Raw genomic sequence first — 13,851 nt, forward strand, 5'->3', positions numbered from 1 at the left:
TAATGAGCTGGTAACGTTGTATTGAATGTATTATTTTTAAGAGGAACATGTCCACAAACAACTATTAAGCAGAGTGTTCACAGAGTGAGTCAAGTGAGCATGCAACTCTATTTATCACTGGAATAGTGAAAGTGAAAAGATATCTGTACTGTACAATATTACTATGTATCCCATGTTTTTTATTACCTTTATGGAATAGATCATTCCAGGATTATTATTAGGATGCTATATCATGTATTGAACTATTAACACCTTTGCATCTATCACTTATCCGGTATGTACACAGTTTGGAGTTTTGTTTTATAACGTTCACCGCCGTCTCGTGCCTGATAACACTTGACACTACAGCATATCACATCGTTTTATAATGGGGACAGGATCCAAGTAATAATGCTATCCAGATTGTGTACAGGACGTGAAAGAACAGATGATGAGGCGGCAGTTTGTCCTCAGTGTTGGTTAGGTTGGTGATAGCTTAAAGTGGGCTGACTACGGAGGTGTCAGTCCGTTTTTAGTGTTGCAGATGCAATCGTGAGAGTAGAGCCCACGAGCGTGGTGGGACTGCAGTGAACTTGATTAGCGCGAATATTCAGATGGTGTTTGATCACAGTATGCTATGCACGGCGCATCTTTCCCTGGGAGATAGCGTTCGGATTATTGGGTTTACTCCCTTTGAAAATGGCCGCAGTGGTTTCTTTGGTGATCGGTCTATTTGGTGATAGAGTCCGTTTTCAGTGTTGGTGACAACTACACACTACAAACGCGGAGGATTGAGGCAATGGCGCGAGACGTCTTGTTTTAAGGCAGTTTGGATTATAGCGGTTGACGAGGCTGAGTACTACTGTTTAATTCAGTGACGACACCATTAGAAGGTAAAGGGGTACTTTGGTTATATACGGGATTGAGAGCAACATTAGTTTTACTGTTGTAGAACAGTCGCAGTGAGACACTATGGAGCTGAAAACTACTCGTTTTTGTGTTTTAGGTTAGACCTTAGCGAGCATGAGGTGAGTGATTTGATATTTAGCGGCGCTTATGGACACCTGGAGTCCGTTTTGGATAATTTTCAAATATATCATATTATATATATTTTCTAGATTGGAAGAGTCATTGCAAATCAGGTAGGAACCAAGTTTCTTTATTATGGAGATTTTACATTGTGAATACTATGCGAATTAATAGGTGTATATATTGTGGCTGTTACTTGTATTTACAGGGTGACATTTCAGTTTTCATCTAGGTAAGCGGATCTTGTGTTTGTTGAACTGGCATTAATATTTTTGCACGAATGGCATTATTGTTTTTTATCTGGTTTAGGCAATTTTAATACTGGCTTCTTCTTCGGTTTGTTGTTTCATTTTTACAGTGTTATAAGAGGAATTAACGTCCATCAGAGGTATGATGATGCTTCATTTGTAAATACACACCCCCATGGAATTCATCACACATAATACACTTACCTGTTCCATTGTTTCTACTTTTATTACAGATCAGCCCCTGATGAAGGCACACCCGTTGTGCCGAAATGCATTGGGCATGAAATGAAAATGTGAAAATCAATTATCAAATGTTTTGCGTTGTGTTGATTTGAAAATGAAAATGTTTTATGAATTGAATTGAAAATCAGAAAACTATATGTTTAATTGGTTCATTATTTGCATTTTGTAAAAACGCTTAGATGCTCAGAGAAGTAACAGGTTATGAATTAAAATAACTGAAGTTTCAGTTTGATTTTGTGTTTACATTGATGAGTGTTGGATAACACTGAGTGAACAGTGCGCAACTAGCTGAGAGTTTTTTCTCACTTAAACTAGTAGGCCTGTAGCACTGAGTGTCACCCACTAGTAGTCCTGCAAATCGGTCTCAGACCTGCCACTGCAGTGTCTTGTGTGAGCAGTTTTAAGCTGTCATATCAACCTGCACCCACTTGCCAGGCCCTCACCTTCCTTTTTTAGGTCTCGCTGAAGCCATCCCTTTAGGGATGCTTTCGCGAGATTAAAGTAAGGGCTTTACAAAGTGCACCCAAAGGTGGATTGCCTACAGTGCATGTGAGCCAGGCGCATGCACATCGCACACCATTTGTCAGCTTGTGAGCCTCGGCATCAGACTTCAAAGAAATCCACTCCCCTGCCCCCGCATCAGACTTCAAAGGAATCCGCTCCCCCGTCCCCCTCGCCACGCAATGCCGAGAGCTTGTTAGTCTCACTTTAGTTTCCCGCTCCTTCCCAAGTCTTTCTGCCTCTCTACCCCTACCGCTAACCAATAATGTTTCTGTCACTCCCAAAACATCTGCTTAGCACAACTATACGTACTGCTCCCTTGTCTTATTTTTCTCTGTATCTGAACAAAAGAGCTTCTTTGACGTCTCTCCCTTCCTCCACTTTTCTTTCTGCCTTATATCTTTTTCATCTGTTGTCAGGTGGTGTTTGTCACAGCTGCGTCTTGTGTCATCAGACAAGATGCAACTTCCTTGTTGTCATTAACTGGCAAGTGACAAGTTTTTATATTTGCAAAGATCAGCCAATCGCTTGTCGGGCACTGAGGTTAAAAGAAAAGAATAAAAAAACGACAAGCATTGATTGATTCAGTACATCCACGCTGTTCTTTACGTTCTCTGTTCTCACCTAAAAATAAGCCTTGCTGCCCTCTCGGGTGACAGCAAACTTGAGATGTGACTGTACCTTCCCAGGAGCTCTGCCAACTGCCACTTGTAGCATCGAGAGCTAACTCGACAACTACACCCCGCACCCACTCCACGGAGGGCAGCGGCGTTATACACTTTCTTCCGCTGTGTGAAGGTGTGTGTGCATGAAAGCCAGGCAGAAGCAGTACTGTACTTCATGGCAGGACCGGAAGACGGTACTTCGGTTACTGTGAACGACCCGAGACAACCCCAGATAAGTAAAATATATCTAAAACGCAATCTCTTTTCCAAGACACCAGAGCATGCAAATTCTCGGTTTACGTCACACGCTACAGACACTGACCACAGTAATAATAATAATAATCCACACAGTACAGTCATTCCACACGCTACATATTACTAAATTCACCCACATTTTCACAGCAATTTTAAGAGAGAATGCTGAGAGCGTGTATGTTTTCTCTGCAAAGGCCCTTATACGAGTTGTCCGCAATTGGAGGGCATAACAATTGACACCGAGTTGCTCAGTATTTTATCCAGTTCTAAAATTATCGCCTATCACAAGCTCTTGAGGAGTAACGTTAAAATGTTGGTTCTTACGCCACATAAGCCATATTTTCCCAGAGAAATATTGGCAGGTTGGACCTGGTGATATTTATCTCAAAACACCACTTGTAATGAAGGCCATGGCCAGTCTGCACTGGAGAGATGCACAGAAGAATCTAATGGGTACAAGTTATTCAACCCACGAGGAGTACATTTTCCTTGGGTCAGTCAGAAGGGCAATGGAAAGGTTAATCCCAGTATGTTCGGTTATTTCCTTCACTGGCACCTCCGTTTGCTTAATCAGGTTGCAGCTAGGGAGCATGTTGAAACAGTCTAAATAATTAGGCAACCCCATTCTCGGCACAACAGGGGCGTAACTTACATTGGTGCAGCAGGTGCAGTGGCACCAGGGCCCAGAGGCCTGAGAGGCCCACTGACCCCTGATTTCACACCAATATAATATTCCCCATGTAAAAGCGAATGTGCTTTTATAAGAGTCAAAGTTGAGATACAGTCTTTGCTATCTAAATATACGTATACAATGTATTCATTCATATCTAAATGACATATACACGTACATCTATCTACTTGCCTGTGAACGCAAACCAGTGGATGTTAAGCAGATCTACATTTAAAGCGTAATCCATGCATTTATAAACAGTTGATTCATTTACACAGTATGACAAAATTGGCAAATGTGATATACCTGTTTTGCAAATACATATACAATTGATGAATGCTAATATTAAGAAGCTATTCACAGCTATCATTCACACTCCAAATACCACTCAGTGCCACATAATTACACGCCCCATCATTACACTGCACTCAATGTAACATACACTCCAAATACCACTCAGTGCCACATAATTACAAGCCCCATAATTACACCGCACTCAATGCAACATACACTCCAAATACCACTCAGTGCCACATAATTACACGCCACATAATTACACTATGTATCGCCCTCACTCTATCTATGTGGAGAAGTGTGGCTCAATGGTTAGAGTGGCAGACCCTGATGCAGAGGTCTGGCCCAGACCAGGGTTCAATTCTCGCCTCAGTGGGTCTTGGGCTCAATCTCCCCGGACCTGATAATTCTCGCCTCGGTGCCTATTCTAAGCATGGGTCCCACTCCGCAACTCTGGGCAATAGCTTGCTTAATCTCCACAATGGCCCCAACAGCGCTAGGATGCCTGGCTTCAACATGGGGGTGCCCAGGAGTGGGCATTTCACAGGGAAGAGCCAGGAAGGGTTCCACAGCGGCATGTGTACAGCGCCTTGATACCCCTTCGGGGGTGATACGTGCGCTATATAAGCACTACTACATTTACATCTATCTATCGCCCTCACTCTATCTATCACCCGCACTCTATCTATCGCCCCCTCTCTCTATCTATCGCCTTCACTCTATCTATCGCCCTCACTCTATCTATCGCACTCACTCTATCGCATCACCACAGCATCACTCAGGGGCACCACAACATCACTATGCGCTACCACAGCATCACTCGTCGCCCCCACATCACTCAGCGCCACCACTGCATCAATCTGTGCAACCATTCAACAACAACTGATTCAAATATGTTCTCTCGATGTTTCAAGCTTTATTACAAATGTCCCAAAAAGATGTTAATATTTGTGTTGTGTTTCAAGTGACTGTGAACTCTCTATCCAAAGTGGGAGACTAATTGAAAGTGCTTCCTTGTGGATATCTGTACTAAATGGATTGATGCCTTACAGATTTTTGAAGTATTACGATATAATGATCCTGGAACCACAGTGATCGGTATAAAGATTAGTGCATTGCGAAATTTGCCCTGAGGAAGCCCCATCTGGGACGAAACGCGTTGGCTGTATTAGTCCATCACTTTACGCCACAAGTGGTCCAAGAAGCTATTAAAGGATCACCTTTTGAAATCACTGAAGAGTCCGGATTGATTCATGTTCTGTGCATTTATGCTTCGAAATTTCCATTTTGCCTCTCTGTGCATTTTTGTACTGTTTTATGAGTGTTGGGTCCTTTGGCAGTGGACTGAGGAGGTGGGCAACGTAACTCATGAGTAGGTTTATGACCTGCATATAGCGAGGTGGTGTGGCTCTTAAGTATCCCTTACTGCTGTTTCACTTCTTTTTCTGTTTTTTGTATTTCTTAATCTCGTAAGAATGCTTGGGCCCGCAGAGTAGTTATTAACCCCCTTTTTAAGGCGAATCACTTTCTCCAACAGCAGTAGCCTGCAGTTGGTTACAGCTGTGGGCCTGTATATTATTTGTTTGAAAAATGCTTGTAATGATTTTCCCGGCTGAAGCAGCAGCCTTTGGGGAGAGTCAGATTTTTTCTGTTTGTGTTTATACAGCATAGGGGTCCGGTGCATACTTGCACTCAAATGCTCGAACGTCTGGCGGTGCACCGGCCCTCACAGATGAAGTTGAGGGCTGTAAAGTTGTGTGAACATATCCTTTCACTTACAACCTCGAGCATGCAGATTCGTAGCCCAATTACAGGAGGCATTGCTATTGACAACTTCAAGTGACAGTGACACCAGATGTGTAAATCTGCAGATTTACAAATAACAGTGCTTACTGCTTCTGGTTTAATCTTTCAAAATACTGTAAAAAAAGGCAGGTGTTATTTTTACTTTATACATTAACAAAACAGAGAATATGAGTACATAGCCAGCCCTGGTAAAACCATAATGTAATGGAAATATTGAGTATACTGTCTGTGGGTTCCACCTTTCACATGCAATAAGTAACAGCTGTCGTTCATATTATCACATGGGTAACACAGAATGCCTAATAACATATTGAATTATTGTTTAGTGCCTCTGGCATGTACTAAGCGCTTTGTGTATTTTCAGCTTTCTCCTATTGATCTATGCATGATTATAGCTGCAGAGTGTGCACTCTGTTGCTGAGCACTGCAATCATGGACTCTATTTCGGTTAGTGCTCTTCCATTTCTAGTGTTTTGCAACAGCTTTAATACCTTCTTAAAGTTTCTCCTTGCTCAAATGGATGCAATTTCTGATATTTATGTTTTCTTCGTCTTCATTTTTTACTCGAGAGAAAGTGTCACTCATAGTTGTTGAACTGTCACTCATAATTACATTGAAGTTATAAAAATGTCACACATAGCAATCTGAAACCATGGCAACTATGGCTCGGGCTAATCACTTCTAAGAGCCTAAAGGCGAGACCTTTTGGCTATGCCAATGCTTGTTTCTCTTGCAACGCCATACCTCAGCAAAATGAAATCGAGGCTTGAAGCGCACGGCTTTAGAACGTCGCTTCATGCAGAGAAAGAGAAAGGAGAAACACAAATACATCAAAAAGCGATGGCTATGTAACACGGACCGATATGCCTCACTCACCGGTTTCGAGTGAAGGAGTCACTTCTCCAAATCTATTGGAACGACGCTCTTTGCCGTGACCAGGCATTTGAAGTTACTTAGAGGCGCCTCTTAATGAGCTGCATGTAAATATCAGGTGCGTGATGCGCGGTGACTGGCAGTGACACCTAAAGCAGCTGTGAAAACAGATGAAGGACAATAATAATAAACGCCCTTGAGATATCCGCTCGAGGTCGGCGCCCATCTTGGAGTGGCTACTTTCATTCTTTGAAATTAGTCGATATGACGTTGCTTAACCGTCCTGTGATTTGAGTTTAGCCGCAGTGGGTCGCCATCATTCTTTTCTGTCTTCTCCACGTCGTTTCAAGTTTGAAGACTGCTGTATGACAGCAACCTCGGGCACACTACTAAACAATGAATAGAATAAGATCCTTATTGCAGAGAACTTTTGGGCTCGTTAAAGAGCATGTCGGCACCGACCACCTTGGGAACAAATACTATATCGTTCCAGAGCAGAAGACGTGGACTGGCCAAACTGTCCGGAAAAGACGAACAGTGGAAATGGTAAACTCCGAGGAGCACGCCTATGAAGCTGAGACCATACCCTCAGAGTGGGATGCCTGGATCCGAGGAAGGAGGAAAGACCCGCCCACGATCGAAGAACTTCTCCAGAACGAACAGTACAGACATCAGATTAAAGCAAAGGTCGAGGAGGCATCAGCGAAGGATAAGATGATACAGGAGAGAGACTACAAGGAGGGACATGTGTCTGAGCCCACGCACACCAGAACCAAGGGGCATGCCTCTGCTGCTTACTACGGAAAGCATGAAACTACTAAAGAGCCCACAAGCACCGCCAATGCCTTCGAGCCTGGGTCCTGGACACCGCCGCGGGGCGGCAGCACTAAGAAATAAATATGAATTCCAACTCCGTGCTATTATGCTGTCTTCGAATAAAAAAATCACCTCCGGCAAAGCTTCCCAACTGAGAAGGGGTTGCAACTCACGGGCATAAGACACATTTCCCAGAAACATTTTAGTTTGAGCAGATCAACTAAATAATTTCTAAGAAAGTAATACATACTTGTATATAAATATTAACTGACTTTGTGCAGGAATGACTTGTGTCACTGGAAGAACCAAGGAATACTGAAAGCTGCTGTTGCCTCGGATAGTGTTATTAAAATCGAATGTGAGGGCCAAATGCTCTGAAATCAGGAAAAAATGTTTGATGAAATCAGAATGGACGTGCTGTTTGTGGATAATTGGCTTGTTGAAATGTTGCCTTAAAGCTGTTCCTTGTGTGATATAATAAATAAAACAACTTTGTGGCAATTTGATTTCTACGTTTATTTATTTTAAGGTTTCCCATCCAGAAGATTAATATAGGGTCAGACTTGTGTCAAAAAGTTTGCTGGCTAGTTGAAACAAGCATCATCAATGCAATAGGTCTTGCATTCATGCGAGTTTGAGTTATTGGCATTGTAAATGACAATGCCATGTTTTTATGTTTTGGGTTTTAAAACAAAAACCATTTTAAAAAAGCATTGTCATTTACAAAACTAACAGCTTAAACTCTTGCAAATGTGATGCCTATTGCATTGCAATAAAGGGCCTTCTTGACCACTTGTTAGATTGTAAATATCAGAGGAAGAGACCGGCCTGTGACGTCTTTAAGGTAGTGATAAATAGTGCAGTGAAGATGTGTAAGTGTTGTAAATAACACAGACAAAATGTGAGGTAAGAGTTACATATGTTCCAAGCTATAAACACTAACAAAGTGCTCCAACACCTCTCGCTCTGTGATTACACTGTCGTGGCTCAGGAGGAAGAGGCTATTTCCTGCCCTCTCCGTGATTTGAGTGTGCAGAGCGGCATTGCGTAATGTCATTGCTATCTTTGGCCTAATAAAAAACACACCAGCCATAGTAGGGCCCTGGCTTCACTTCCTGGTGCAGGGCGGGCTGTGCTTTATGGCAGGCATGGAGGACGGGAGGGAAGGTCTCACAGTATCTCTGCTATTACTAATGAGCGAGAGGTACTGACGTGGTGGTATTGATAGTGGTGGCACTGGTGGTATTGGCAGTTGTGGTATTGGTAGTGGTGATGATATTGGTGGTGTTAATAAAACAGGCTTTTGAAAACAACCATCCGGTGCCTTTAGTGCAGATGACACGTAACACAGATGTGCTGTTGTCAGCTTCAGCCCATAATGGGGTGGGGGGTGTTAAAACAGACATGAGATAATGCCAGGTTAAAGTGATTGAAAGCTTGCTCCCGTGTATCGGGGGCGTCCATGCTGCTTAAAAACATGTGGTTTCAGCTGAAGCAGCGCATGTCGGGCCTGCAGTAAGAGAAACTCAATAAAGTAAATGTGCTTACAGACTAAATAACAGGTCCTGTGTAACAACCAAAGTAAAGGGGCCAGTAGCAATGGGAGGTTACAAATGAAGGCAATGCCATACTAAGGAGGGACAAACAAGCCTATTAACAAATCCGAAGGCAGCATTTACAAAAGACAATGACACAAGCCAAAAAAAATATGGGCGGAGAGTGAGCGCTGGCTTCTCTCCCACACTACTTCAGCAGTCTCGCAGACCTAAATCGAGACCTGTGCTCGACCTAAAAACATTTGTGACTCGTAACTGTTGCACATCTTTGCGTGGGAGTAGTTGCTGTTTAGACAGCCAGGTAATTGTGAATGTTTTCTGCTCTTTGGCCAGCAGCCACGCAGATAGCAAAGAAAGCTCAATATGCATGATTTGTTTTGTCCTTGTCCTCATCTGCCTTGTTGCCACCCTTCTTACTAAACCGCCTTGGGTTTTCAACCTCATTTACTGGATATAGGGGGTAGATAGATAAAAGCTTAGGGAACAGAGGCCCCCGCGACCGGAGCACCCACGAATGCCACCGGAGGGCCTCCTCCCTCAGCCACACAATTGAACCCTTTCCCCTTATCTTCCTGCATTCACAGAGAAGATTTCCACCAGCCGAGGCAGATAAAGGCTTAATCATTGGACTGTAAAACCATAACCCCCAACCTTCCACCCTATTGTGCTAGAAAAGGCTTCCAGATATTATCTTTTTCTCGTCTGATACGAAATATCCAACTTAGCAACAAATCTCATTGATTGTAACGAATCACCCTCTGTTGGGGTGACAGGGGAGACCCATAGTTTACATAGCTCTCTTCGAGCCAGAAGTACAGCATAGAATACGAGCTTTGCGCTGTCACTCGTGCCCTTATCTTGCAGATCCGATCTTCCGAATATAACCAGCTCAGCGCTTACCTTGATCTGCAGAGCTAGGACACTTGACAGGCAACTACTCAGGGCCTCCCAAAAGGTCTGAATCTTCGGGCACTGCAGAAACGTGCAAATCATGTTTGTTCGGGCTTCTGCACTTAGGACATGCCACAACTCCACCTGAGCCAAATTTTGAAAGCCTTCGTGGAGTCCAGTAGGCCATGTGCACCGTAAAAAAATGGTTCCCCCTTAAATATGCGGGTTTTACTGTTTTTTAAAGCATGGACATTGTTACTTGCCATTGGTCTTCCATCGCGATCTCCGGCAAGCAATTTCCCCACAGGCTCTCTGGTAGCGTGAAAGGACCATCCTCCATCTCAAGCATCAACCAATACCATAGTGCAATTTCTTTTTTAAAAGTATGATTAGAAAAAGCTTCTCCTCCAGTTCATTAGAGGTTCCTATTAAATCGCCCTATACCGCGTACCAGCTTTCAATTTGGAGAAATTTAAATCTAGAAACACCTAGGCCTCACTCCCTCAAAATGCATGACGTTCCAATGTAAATAGTAGAGATTATTGACTGTTCGGCTAGTGGCCGAAGAAATTCTAAAGGAACTTCAATATGTCCGTTTTTAAATAGAGATTACGTACCATTTTACTGTTGATATAGCATAAAGCAAAATAACTTAATTTTTTACTTGACTGCCAGTTTAAATTTCAAATATTTTGTACAAGTTGGCAAGGCAAATAGCAGAGAAACTTCACTTTATATTCCACTGGCGGCTGAATTGCAAATTTAAGAGCTTATATACTACTTGTCTCTGCCTTGGTTCTGTGCTGGGGTGATATTGGTTGCAACCTTCAGACTCCTTACACACATACACAGCTTTGCACAACATCAGCCTCACTTACCTCAACAATTTCATTAATTTCCACATACCTACCTGGCACCTCCTCTCAGCCACACTCCAACTCTCACACATCCCTTCTATATGCGGAACCAAGCCTGATGGTTGGGCCCTATCCCTTGCTCCCAAAGCCAGGAATGAACTATCCTTATACTTCTGAGCGTCTTCAGTTCTTGATTTTCACATGAAACAGAATAAAATGCCAAGCGGCGTCTGGCCGCACAGCCTGGCCGTTACCTATTTCGCAAACTCCGGACCCCGGCCACCACATCCTGCAGCCACACCGTCACGGCGGCCCTTCATTGCTCTTCTGCGGAGCTCCCGGAGGCAGGGTGCAACATTTGGCAAAGGGGAGCTTGTCATGGTGCAGCCCCCACCCCATATTCCAGTCAAGCTCCCTTCGAGGCGTTTGAGGAGGTGGCTGGCGGGGTTCGGCTGTAGACTTTGTTCCAGCATAGGATTTCGTCAGCCAACCCCCTGGGAGATCCGGGGCCTACCAGAGGTAGGCAGACGTGGGAAGGGGCCCTGCATTGTGCGCCCTTCTGCCGTCTGGCCTGGGGCCTGCCCTGTATGTAAATGTAAATGTCATGGTACTTATAGAGCGCACTGTCACCAGACGGTCACCTTGCAGTGTCGCCTATTCGGCTTCCTGGCGCTGATACTCATACCGCTGTGGAACCCCTCCTGGCTTTCCCTGTGAAGTGTCCACTCCTGGGCACCCCCAGGGTGAAGCCAGGCATCCTTAGCGCTGTTGGGGCCGGTGTGGAGGCTAAGCAAGCTATTGCCCATAGTTGCAGCATGGGGCCCATTATTAGAATAGGCACCGAGGCGAGAATTAACAGGTCCGAGGAAATTGAGCCCGAGACCCCGCCGAGGCGGGAATCGAACCCTGGTCCCTAGCCAGAACTCTGCATCAGGGTCTGCCGCTCTAACCATTGAGCCACACTCCTCCATGGGCTGCATCGCTGGGCTTGGCCTGGAGCTTCATTGAGAATATGGCTCAGCCTGGAGGGGGACCGCTGGGCTCTTGACTTGGCCCTCCAGACTTGACACAGGTGGGGCCTTGGCGAGGCTGGTCAAGACTGGTGGGGAGTCTCTCACATCACTGGGGCCTGGGAGCCGTGCCTTGGAGCCCTTCTGTGGCGCAGCTTTGTGAGGATACCATTGGTCACGAGACCTCCTTCTGTGGCCTGGCCCCTTGCCCCCCCTGCCTCTCTGCATCGGTAGGGGCCCACCCAGAACATTATTCAGGGGCTCCTCCTTCGGATTCCTATTTAACCTCCTATTGCTTGCTGGAGCTGCTCCTCTTTACCTGGAGGAATCGTCTGGGGGGTGTGTGTGTGGGGGGGAGGGTAAGCCGACCACTCTACCTTTGGACCTCTACAAATCGTCCCTGAGCTGGGAGTCTGGCTTGAGACTTTGGGGGCCCTGTAACTGATGACATGGAGTGTATGGAATCAGCCAAGACACCACTGCCTTGGGCTCCAACTACAGACAGGTCTCCCAACAGGGACAGGACCCACTCTGGCCCGGATAAGCTTGATGCGATCCTGGCTGCCGCAGAGCTCACACACCTTAGCTTGAAGGTGAACATAGTAGCCATTGATTATCTTATTGGCCTTCCTGAAGACAGAGAGGACTCAAACATGGTTGCCTGTTTGGAGAAATGGTTTCAGTAACTGATACCCACAGATGAACTCACTCCGTTCTTTTCCATCGAGCAAGCACACCAGGTACCGGCCCGTCAACCCCCACTGGGGCCCCCCTCCCCCGAGACCTATTGTCTAGCTGATACACTTTTAAGGATAGAGATGCTGTTCTCCAGGTAGCCAGTCTGCCTGCTCCTCTCCTGCGGGACAACCACTGTATCCTGCTCTTCCCTGACTTTACTTTTGCGGTGCAGCACCAATGGGCCTCTTTCCTGTGAGTTAAGCGCAAACTTCGAGAACAGGGCCTCACTTATGCATTGCTGTTCCCCTCCAGGCTTAGGATGATCCGAGACAACAGATCCTATTTCTTTCAAGATCCTTCCAAAGCTGGTGACTGGAACAAGACTTTTTCACCTAACCCGGTGATCCAGGAAGAACGGATGGAGCGGCCTAGTCGTTGCCATCGATCGGGACGCCTCCACCCGGCCACAGATCCCTGTTGCACCCTCCCCAGAACAGGCACAATATGACCTCCTCTCAGCCTTGGATGCTGCAGCAACATTATATGTTCCATCAGTGGGTCGCTAGACCGCCTCGTCAGCTCTCTCTGTCATGGATGGGTCTACCTCTCCTTCTGTCTCCGATGGGAATACCCCGCCAAGAGTGACTCTTAGACAACTAATGACATTCTCTGAGCTGGATAGATATCGCTTAGCTACTACTCCCACCCCCTTTTCTGTCCTGGATGCTCCTCATCCACTCTTCTTTTTAATTGCAGAGTTTGAGTGACTGTTCCCACTAGGCTAGGGCCCTCTCTGCTTGCTGTCTGCATTACTCCTCTCTGGACTCTTCCTCTATGAGGCCGTTTGCTACCTGCCTCTCCTCTAGGATGGTTTGCTGTACTTGTTTGGGTGGCTGGCCGTTGCCTTGCGGCCCGTCAATTGTTGTTATGTTTTATTGTTTCTTATTCAAGTCACGTGTGGGTGGTCTAATTAAATGTGAGCCTCTTCTTCACTGTATTATTAGGGGGGTTCTGTTGCTCTTTGGTGTTTGAGCGTCCTCATATTTTTGTTACCCAGTGGGATGTGGGTGGGATTGGTTTTCTAGGGTCACCATGACAACTCAGAAATATACAGTCCTCTCTTGGAATAACCATGGGATGCATACACTAGCCAAATGTTACCTCATACATGCATTTCTTAAGTGGAAGGGCGTCTTCATAGTCATGTTACATGAGTCTCACATCACTAAGGTGGAAGGGCTTAAACTGAAGAAACAATTGAGGGAACAGGTCTTCGCCAGCGACTTCTCAGCAGTATGCAAGAGTGGGCCTGATTTGGGTGAGGGCAGGAGTCCCATTGGAGGTGTAACACCAGGAGGTTGACTTGGAGGACAGGTGTGTGCTCCTGCAAGCGCACCAGAATGGTAATTGTTGGACTTAGCCCTTTTGGCAGGTTCACCCCTAAACTTTTTGCCTCTTCTGTGACCTGATATTAGTAGTT

General features: G+C 45.4%; 2 protein-coding genes across 2 annotated transcripts in view; one reads left to right on the top strand and one right to left on the bottom strand.

Annotated features, from left to right (window-relative positions):
* TRMO (tRNA methyltransferase O) overlaps window positions 1–6,827 on the bottom strand; it is a 221,092-nt gene extending 214,265 nt beyond the window's left edge. Inside the window, exon 1 of the mRNA XM_078676327.1 lies at window positions 6,567–6,827. Coding sequence (XP_078532453.1) covers window positions 6,567–6,633 — 67 coding nt within the window. The 5' untranslated portion in view covers window positions 6,634–6,827. The remainder of the gene's footprint in view (window positions 1–6,566) is intronic.
* Window positions 6,827–7,885, top strand: LOC144818678 (NADH dehydrogenase [ubiquinone] 1 alpha subcomplex assembly factor 2-like). Its single transcript, XM_078676328.1, has one exon. It carries the CDS (start codon window positions 6,960–6,962, stop codon window positions 7,458–7,460), a length of 501 nt encoding a protein of 166 aa, XP_078532454.1. The 5' UTR covers window positions 6,827–6,959; the 3' UTR covers window positions 7,461–7,885.
* Window positions 7,886–13,851: the final 5,966 nt, after the last annotated feature.

This window comes from Lissotriton helveticus, chromosome 2_1 (genome assembly GCF_964261635.1).
Source record: "Lissotriton helveticus chromosome 2_1, aLisHel1.1, whole genome shotgun sequence".
Lineage (NCBI taxonomy): Eukaryota > Metazoa > Chordata > Amphibia > Caudata > Salamandridae > Lissotriton > Lissotriton helveticus.

Excerpts from the sequence above, each read along its gene's own strand:
- LOC144818678 (XM_078676328.1), top strand. The coding sequence starts at position 6,960 with ATGAATAGAATAAGATCCTTATTGCAGAGAACTTTTGGGCTCGTTAAA.